A 9,981-nucleotide genomic window follows, 5' to 3' on the forward strand; every position below is an offset into this window, starting at 1 on the left:
AACCTTTCTCATTTTGTTTCATGTGTGCACCAGATACAAACATGGAGTACCGGTATATTTAATTGGGGATTGGCTTTGACATCTTGCAACTGCCACATTAAGTTTGTTCAGTGTGTTCATGAAATGTGCCATGCAAAAGAAAAAACTATATTTACTTGATCTGACTTAATTCAAACAATCATAATCAAGTTATGACAAATGTATCCTATGTTAGGTAGATTACATAAATTATGTTACACAATACAACCAAAATGTTACAAAATGTTAACAAACATAACTATTGAGGGCTGCTGTCAATTTGTTTTGAAGTTTGGCCATTACTGCCCAGTGCTCATCCAATGTGGAAATATCAGCTTATATTGCTAGAAAACTACTGCCATCTTGTGGGAAAAACACAACATTACATCACAATTTTATTCATTACTATTTATTGTCCAATAACCCTACAGAAAGACCCCAGAAACTTTATGGAACAACAGTGAATGATTTTAAATATCATGTTGTATAAAACAAACAAATATACAAAACAATCTATTTTTCTATCCATGTAGGACAGATCACTGAATTTAAATACATGCATCAACACTAGGGAACAATAATGAAGGATACAGGTTCCAGTTTAAAGACTGTTGTAACTGTTTTACCTGTTTAGATAAACACGCATTCCATTCTAGATTTGAAACCCTAGAATTGCATGATGAAGTGCATGGTGTATCCATGTGTTTATCTGTCACAGAGATAACTCGGACAGTTCTAATGCAATTTGAATCAAACTTGGAAAATGGCTTGGGAGTATGGGTCAGGACCTGTACTCAAAGATCAAGGTCACAGCTTAGCTCTATGCTTATAGCATTATTGGTCATATTTACAATGACACTAAAATATGGAATCTGATTCCATTTAACAGAGCATGTGGAGCAGCAGATATAGCATATCTGTGAAGGCTATTCTAGTTTAAATCTTCAGACATTTCAACTACTTGACTCCTCCTGACACTACCAAAGAAATTATTTTTCTGTACACCGTGTTCCTGACAGGAGAGAGTAGCATAGACACTACCACAACTAAAGCCAATGGGAAGCTTGGAACTTGTACCTCAGCCCATATTTCTCACAAAATGAACACAGGGCTAAATGTACAGAATGTTTTCTTTTCACTGATAATTATCCAAATAACACTTCAAGTTTGGAAAGTCACTGGAATGAATTCAGTGGTCCATCCTTTAACAAAATGACCTCCAACCACATCCAATGCAGAAGATTAAAATACACAAGAAACACTGAAAAAGGTTGGTTATTCATATTCATCCAAAGGATGGACACCTAAAATACTTTAACTTGCACTTCTGAATTTGCATGTGAAGTGAAATATACAGTTAGTCAATGAGAAAAATGCACAGTAAAACCTTGACTGGTTCTCTGAATAAACCCAACTGTACAAGTTACTACATACTTCAAACATGATACACAAATAGGGTATTTGTCCATATACAGTACTACGCAATAAGCAATGGTAACTTATCAACGTTGATCAATCTTTCACACTTTTCACATTTCTACAAATTCCAACAACAAACAAAGTAGCACAAATAAGACAACAAGCATATGTACTAGGGGGTGTGAATCTTTGGTATCCCACTATTCGATTCAACTGATTCTTGGGGTCACAATTTGAGCCAAAATTGACTGACCTTATAGTACACTGTGATGTAAGGTCTCAACACACAAAACTTTGTTGTCCATACTACTACAGACTGAGTCGAATGAAGTCGGGAGATCACTCAGTTGAAAGGTGTGAAAGAGTTGCTGAATGCACCTCTCTCCAGTCCACACCGCATCGACAGACTGCTACTTTGGTGCTAAAAATGGCACTACAGGATGCTTTGGACATGGGCACAAGGTTATCTGTATTTCGACTATTTTGGAGTATCATATCTTTCTTATTTAATGTTAATTCAAACAATAAAGACTGCGCGCCTGCAGCAAGCAGCAGCACAATGCTCACACGTCCTTATCATTTTACCAAGTTATCAATATATTATAATAAATAGCTAGAATGATTAGAAATGGCACAACAGCCTGTCATTTCAGTTTGAGTAGCCTAATCTAGGATACTCACTGCACGAGCCTTGCGCAACCACAAAGTAATGCAACGTTTCATCATCATAATCATCATCATCATTTTCAATTGATAAAATGGCCAATCCATCCTCCCTGTATATTCATTGTCCCATGAAATAATTGGAGAATGAGCACTCTGGTTTGCAATGGTAAAAAAAAAACTAATGAAACCTATAGACTATCACCAGTTGCTTCAATTGGATTTACAGAACTTTTTTGCCTTAAAGAAAAGCAGGAGAACTTTCTCCTGCTTTTCTTTAAGGCAAAAATGTTCTGTAAATCTACGATTATGATATTGGTAAGTTAAGATACGGCATATAAGTCCCACGCTTTGTGTCTACATTTTAAGCACACATGCAGCTGTAGCGATATACCATGTATGCGCTGTATTCAGACAAAATACATTTACCTCTGTATTGCATTTGAGAAAGGGTCCCCGCTATCCCTCCTAGCAAGGCTAAGCAGCCAACCAGAGAGCTCTAACCCCCCCTCTCTGTCTCTCCGTTGCCATCCGACTGTCGAAACCGACCGAGCTTGTTGGGCCGGCTTTAAACTACAAGGTTCGACCCGACACAACGGTGTACACACCGCCAATTCAACAACAGATTTTTGTCCACAGTCGATTTCCAACACCTATCACCGCTGCCGTCGAGTTGATGTGTTGGGGGCTTAAGCAATGCAGCTGCATTAAATCAAAGTTAGATTTATGTGTGTCAATACTGTGTATGCTTTCACATTGGCTCTGGACACAACTAAATCTAACACACCCATTATTTTTTTTTAAACATTTGTGCTGTTTACAAGATTAGCCCCAGACAAACAAAGAAACACCCTTTTCTAGATGTCTCTGCATCCTATAGAAACCGCACTGTAAAACACAGGTAGATGAGAGGCAATACAATAAACAAAGAAGAGATACAGCAGGGAAATACTGCTACCAGTATAGTTTTGCATTTAAAGTGCTAATGAAAAACAAAGATGTCTGAAAATCACTCTTCAGATGCATTTCAGATGAAAGAGTATGGCTCAGAATTTTCAGATCCTCTCAGCAACTCTTAATGGTGTAAGAGGGAACTGTCTCACGAGACTTTGGCTCAGAAGGCCACAACTCCTCATGTCCTCCTCTGTGAATGGAAGATCCAGTAGGAGATAGCTTTCACTCTCCTGAAGACTTAGCTCAGTGAAACAGAAAGTGGAGTCATCATTATCCGAGCTGATTTGCGATAACACACTGTTCTCCTGTTCAGCATCATGGCCGTTTTGGTGATACATATTGCTGTTACACACCAGCATCACTTCATCTGTCACCGTGCCACTGTTCAGATCTGCATGCATTTCACTTTTCTTTACAGTGGGCTTCAAGGAGGCAACAGTGTTTGTCAGTACTTTGACTGGTGCAAAGTTGCTTTGTGTGAACTGACTTAAAGTTAGAGACTCTTCCATTTCTAGATCATCGGAGATCGTCTGAACGATGTTCGGACTCCACAAATCACCAATCCGCCTTCTGGCTTTAGGAGGGCTGGGTTTCTTTCCCAGGTCCAAAAGCACACAGTCAGGGTCCTCAGCATCCAGCTCAGCGTCCATTTCCTCCACAGGGGAACCGACTGAGGAAGGCCAGGAGGCTTGTCCAGGGGACTCAAATATCACTCCCATGGGAATACGTCTCTTAGGCCTGCGGAGGACACTGCTATGCCCTGGGTAGGTAGACTGTGTCTCAGGCTGCATCAGCATGTAGTTTCGGACCGACTCTGGCACTAGGACTTCCTGTCGCCTTTTGTGAGGCAGCAAGGCAGAGAAGCTTCCGGGTATGCACTTTCCCACAATGGGAACCAAGCGCGTAGGTTTGAGAGCCGAGACAAATTCCTCTAACTCTTGGTAGGAGGAGTGGTCTGAGTACGGCACCACGTGGATGTTGGGGTGGAAGGACACCAGAGGCCTGCTGGTAGGTAGGATGGCCAGAGTGGGGTATTCACTGTTCCACTGCTGCATGGAGGCAGAACGGATCTCAGACTGCTCCACAACTCGAAAACGACCGGCTCCTGGCTCAGTGGTGAAGACGTCAGGAAGCTCTAGAGCTCGGAGTGTCTCCATCCTTTCGCAGCTTACTTCGACCCATGATTTAAACTCCATGGCCAGTTCCACCAGCAATGATTCCTTCCCAAGTGTATACAGACCTGTGGAGCACCAAATAATTAGGTACAGTATGCACCGATTATTGTACAGCATGGTTGTAGTTTATTAGTTACTTATTTTATTAGTTTTATATTTATAAATTATTATTACAATATCAGAAATCTTTGAACATTTACAGCACAATCTAGTAGAAAATAGCATAAGCGTTGTTGCAAAAAAGGCAATAAAGTAATGTTGTGCCCCAGAACAGCAAGACTAGTAATCATGTGAAAATGAATTGTGAAATGAATATCAAGTAAAATCTGGATTGCCATTTTAACCGTATAGCGCTAATAGGGAAATGACCCTGAGGACACAGACTTTTGTTATGTTCATATTTTACCAGGTAATGTAGTTGCAATTTGTCGCAGGTCTAAGTCATATGATTAGGTAGCTGGAATGTACTGTATAGTAGTCTGGATCCCACAGCATGGAGCTGAGAGCCACTGCTGTATAGTGTATGCAGCTAAACATACCTATGACAACATTGTAGTTGGGGTGACAGCGGATGATCTCTTTGATTTGCTGAGTGGCTCGCTGTCTTGTGGGCAGGGTGCGGCTGGGATCACAGTTGGTGTTGTCCAGGTACAGGACATCTATGACGATGTTGGTTCTCAGGCATGGCTCACGAAGCATGGTAGCAGTGTATCTGAAGTCACCTAAAAATAATTGGTGTCAATATTGGCTACTTGATGTCATGATTCAATCAATAGATAGAATACCAATAGCTCTTGATATTTTTTTAATTAAAAAATCAAAAGTATATGATTAAAAGCAAAAGCATTTCAATTTCTGATTTACAATACAGTCAGTATGATGACAATTTATCCATTTAGATTATGCAAAGCAACACATTCTAAATCGACTTTATTGCTATTATTCAACATACTCAACGGAGAAGAAAAAACAAGAACATACTATAATCTAATAATGAATCACATTTTGTGTGTTGTAAAATAAAGAATTTCAAGTGCATCATTTCATGGCCCAGATATTCTTACATAAAAATGGGAACTATACTGTATGATGACACCAACCTCAATACAAAAAACGTTACTTTCAAAACAACCTATATGGCCAAGGTAATAGCTAATCTAAGTAACAATCAGCACGTATTACGCATTATTTAGTATGGACACTGACCAGTGTATAATATAGAACCAAAGTAGGCTTCGAAGAGAAACATAACAGCTCCTGGACAGTGGTTGGCATCAATTAGTGTGACTGTCAGCCTCTCCTTGCCAATGTCATCTAGTGGAAGCATGTGTGTTTCACCCAGCTCCAGTGGATGGATCCACTGCTCTTTGACCTGAAAATAATAATTCAAATAAAGTAGGCTATAACGTAATAAACAAGCAAATGATGGTATGTACCTGTACATTAACTGTCTGTATGAAGTAGATATACACTCAGTGTCCACTTCAACTGGTTCACTCTGTCCAGCAATTTCGGCTGGCAGATTTGTGCCGAAGTTTGATGGAATGCATTTAAGTCAATGGGCCAGATTCACTAAGCTGTTAACGCCCATATTTTGAACGTAAAGGAATTTATGCAACTTCCCACATTACCAGTCTGATTCCTCAATCTTTTTTTGTCCGTGAGAATTTGGCGCAGGTCTGCTCTTTCTCACGTCTGCTCGGAGGCAGATCAATTACGATAGTGCCAAACCTCAAATAAAATATGTATGATAATGTGCCCAAAATTTGTCAACACATAAAAAAAAAAATATATATATATATATATATATATACACGATATATTGCTTGTATGCATATTATAGACATGATGCAAATTCAATAAATAAATAAAATATTTTTTCAGTTGACGCATTTAGGGCTGAATTATTAGTTACCCCGGCGTGTTTGCCGTTTCTGCAAGTGTGGCCAGAGTTTTGCAATTGGGCTTTCATGCCAACTCCAATGTCGCGCTATTAACTCATTCCCTGCCTAGAACGACTAAAACGACTTTTGTCCTTTAAGCCCCCACTGCCAAGAACGACTAAAACGACTTTTAATTTTTTCAACAAAAAAAAAAATCTTTTTTTTTTCTTATTTATTTATTTAATTTTTAACCTAAAGACCAAGGAGATATGATTTGTTGAAGATCTAGACTCCAATCCACTTCCTTGTTAACTTAAAACTTAAACATTTTGTATCTTGGCTCCTGAGTACTTTTTTTTTCTATGAAAAATCTCTGCCAGTTTGTCAAACTCAAAAATAAAAAAGTTCTGGCAGTGAATGAGTTAATTTAGAATATTGACCACCACATGAACGCAGTCTTACCATCTGATGAGGATAGTATGGATGAAATCTAGCTGTGTCCATTAATCCATTTCTGAGGTAGGACAGTGGGGATATGTTCGTCCAAAGGACAGCTTCCCCTCAGTAATCAATAAAGCTCTGATGAAGAAATATCGGATATTGGCGGATTCCAGCATCATATTTTTACCTCAGCAAAGGTGGGTGAGCAATTGTTCAGTAGAAAGGGCATATATAATATCCATTCCAAGTTTTATTAGCCTTTTGTCGTGAAGTTAAACTTTGTAAATTAACTTCTTATTCTTATTACAAGTGAGAGTTGGCCTCGAACGATTCCATTCTTTAATATTAAGTTCCTTGGGAAGAACTAGCCGCAAGCAACTCAGATGCTATCTGCACCTAAGTTGCAATACCCTCCATTGACAGCCCATTCATGAAACAGAAAAGTCCTATCTGATTGTAGTAAATGACAATAAACTCCCCAATATTGAACCTGTACGGACATCTTGGGTTATCCTCTTTGTCAAGTCTTTGTTTCATAAAAATCCACTGTTGTCATGTTATGAGCAACTTTCTATCAATAAACTCTGTGCAGCAATTCATTTTTTATGTGTTCGACTTAGGAAGCGCTCGTTTTCAATTACTGAACGTCCTGCTGCCTACTGCATTCGTGCAATTTCTAAACAGATGGTGTGCGCAGGACGTTTATTGATTTACACCAAGTGCATTTATACTCCATGTATGTCTATTGAAGCAGGAGGTCTCTCCACATGAAAGTTATCATATCTCACTGAATTCTCAACCAATTTTGACGTGGTTTCTTTTGTTTGTTACAAATGTCAGACATGTGGTTACTGTATGTTATATGTAGGATACTACTTGGTTTCTTTTTTTTTATGTGGTTTTCATACCAAAACACCTTATCTTATGCAACAGTAAAGTTTTAGTCTCAGGCTTCCCTACATAATATGGGGGCGGCGTTGACGTGCGGCCCAGTGGCCAATGAGGCGTCTGCACATTATGTCTATGGGGAAGAACAAGGAAGAACTTGCAGAAAGCGTTGATGGCAAAATTCTCCCTTGTGCTGCGTAACGTCATTCACATCCAAAAACAAAAGGATACAGGTCCAGTATCACCACTGTTTCCGAAATGTAAACAAAATAAAGAATGCTTTGAAAAAGGGTGTAATGTAAAGCTTTTATGATTTGAACATGCACGGTACATCATTATGAGACCTAAATGTACCCATCAGTTTCTTGTTTATCCCCGAAATGACTGGATATCACATGTTTTGCAGCAATTTGTAGCAATTGCATGAGGGCTTAAATGTAATAAAAATATATGTATTTGGCCCCTCATTTATGAAATAAATGTAAATATAAAATCAAGTATAACATGTCAAATACTAAATAAATGTTTTCTAAAAAAAATGGTGCCCACAAATACCTGGTGCCCACTGTTCCAGTTACCAAACAGAAGCATAGATTCATTACCTGAAGTCTGAGTTTGAGCAGCCTGGCAGAGACTGGGGAGCAGTAAATGGGCCAGTTGCACCATGTGGAAGTCAGGCCCACTGTGTGGTCGCTGTGCATGTGAGACAGGAAGAAGAGGCGAGCGAGGGGGCATCTGCGCAACTGCCAAAAGTCCACCGCCAGTGGAGTATCAGGGATGGTTTTGCCATTTGCCATGTTCACAGCTTTGCTTCGCCCTACAACCATAGAGTTATAATATATCAGTGGTGGGAAAAGTACTCACATTTTTTACTGAAGTAAAAGTATCAATACAGCAATGTGACAAGTACAAGTCCGGAATTCAACATTTACTTGATTATCAAAATTGACTTAAACTACCAAAAGTAGAAAGTACTCATTATGCAGAGTGTCCCATTTCACAAGTTTTCAAATGTATACACATCTTTTGAAAATAGCAGATCTAAGCTCACAATGCATAGCATCACCACGCATTATATAGAGCTGAAGTGTATTTATTTTTTTATAATAATAAAAATCTGCTAAATAACTAGTAACTAAAGTTTTCAAATAATTGTAGTGGAGTAAAGGTATAATATTTGCCTCTGAGATGTAGTGGAGTAGAAATAAAAATACTGAAAAATGCAAATACTCCTGTAAAGTACAGTAGCCTACTTGAGTAAATTTATTTAGTTTCTTTACACCTCTGTAATACATCAATCAACACACCACCATACAGTATGTCAGCTGTAGTCGAACCAGTTCAGTTTCTATAAACGAGGTGCAGTTGAACACGAATGTCATGCAGGCAAAATTATATTTTCTCCAGCTATAACATTACAGTGAAGTCAAATAAACAGAGACAAAGCCATAGAAATGCCGTATGCGTAATGTAAAGTTAGCGACATCGGGCTAACGTTGGTTGTCACTTGTCACCTGTTCCTGTATGTTAACGTTAAAATCGCTGCTGCTGCGACACTCTGACACATGTATCGTTATTTTCAGGACAGGAACCTAATATTCATTATTTTCACCCGCTTTAAAATGTATTACTTGCCATTTTGTATCCCCGTACGTGAAGGTTGCACAGCACTGCTTGCATGTGTGTAATGCGATATAGTATAACTCTACACTAAGATGTAGAGTCACACACACACCCCTTTTTGTAATGTTTTGTGTCTTCCTTGTTTTGTATGAGGAACTGAATGGTACTGACTGAGAGTAAAACGACTCAAATTAAAAGCAGTGCCCCTGTTGGTTGTGTGCGGCCATTACAAATAAACTGAAACTGAACTGAACACATGAAGTGATGTACAGTGATGGAAGTTTGCCAGAGTCAGCGGGAGTCAGTAATTGGAGAATAATTGTCCAGTTTAACTTCAACTACAGAGCCTTCAGTTCTTCACCAGCTTGTTGGCATCCCTTGTATTGACAAACCACGGAAAGAAGAGGACACTGGCTACTACATACAGGTCATCTGCAGCAGCCGTTTTGTTTACTGTACATCATTTTTTTCCTTCTTTTTTTTCCTACATGTTAATATGAGGTTTTTGCATGGTAGTGTGTATTTGTCTGTCATTAAATGTTTCGATGAATTGAGTACAAAGGACCCCAATGGAAACAAGCCATAGTGCTTTCTTGGGTTTAGTCTTAACAGACCTTGTATTTAACTGTACTTCTGAAATGTATAGATGTTGATCAGTTAAATGTGGATGAGGGTGGGGTCGAAGATATTGTCAGCCAGTAAATAAGAAGAGAGAGGGGAGGGGTGGTTAGATTTAAAATTCCAGACAGTTATTGAGAGCTTCTGCTTAGAATCATCCTCTGGATATGTACAGAACTGTTACAGAACCTGGATGTTCTACTTATATTACACAGTTATTGTGACGGTAGGATGTTTTAATATAATTGTACTGTTGTCTTAAAAAGAATAGTCTTAACTGAGTTTTTTTCTGGATAACA

At 38.8% G+C, this 9,981-nt stretch overlaps 1 protein-coding gene across 1 annotated transcript; it reads right to left on the reverse strand.

The window, feature by feature from the left end:
• Positions 1-2,081: 2,081 nt before the first annotated feature.
• Positions 2,082-9,195, reverse strand: dclre1b (DNA cross-link repair 1B). Its single transcript, XM_080445368.1, has 5 exons — positions 9,077-9,195; positions 8,044-8,258; positions 5,436-5,601; positions 4,769-4,951; positions 2,082-4,294 (listed from the first exon to the last, which is right to left on the reverse strand). The coding sequence occupies exons 2-5, from the start codon at positions 8,236-8,238 to the stop codon at positions 3,156-3,158; spliced, it is 1,683 nt and encodes a 560-aa protein (XP_080301494.1). The 5' UTR covers positions 8,239-8,258; positions 9,077-9,195; the 3' UTR covers positions 2,082-3,155.
• Positions 9,196-9,981: the final 786 nt, after the last annotated feature.

The sequence above is a fragment of the Gymnoscopelus braueri genome (genome assembly GCF_963280865.1).
Source record: "Gymnoscopelus braueri genome assembly, chromosome: 12".
In the NCBI taxonomy this organism is placed as follows: Eukaryota; Metazoa; Chordata; class Actinopteri; order Myctophiformes; family Myctophidae; genus Gymnoscopelus; species Gymnoscopelus braueri.

Excerpts from the sequence above, each read along its gene's own strand:
- dclre1b (XM_080445368.1), bottom strand. The coding sequence starts at position 8,238 with ATGGCAAATGGCAAAACCATCCCTGATACTCCACTGGCGGTGGACTTT. Across the intron at positions 5,602-8,043 it reads TGCTCAAACTCAGACTTCAG|GTCAAAGAGCAGTGGATCCA; the intron begins GTAATGAATCTA and ends TATTATTTTCAG. Across the intron at positions 4,295-4,768 it reads CAACTACAATGTTGTCATAG|GTCTGTATACACTTGGGAAG; the intron begins GTATGTTTAGCT and ends GGTGCTCCACAG.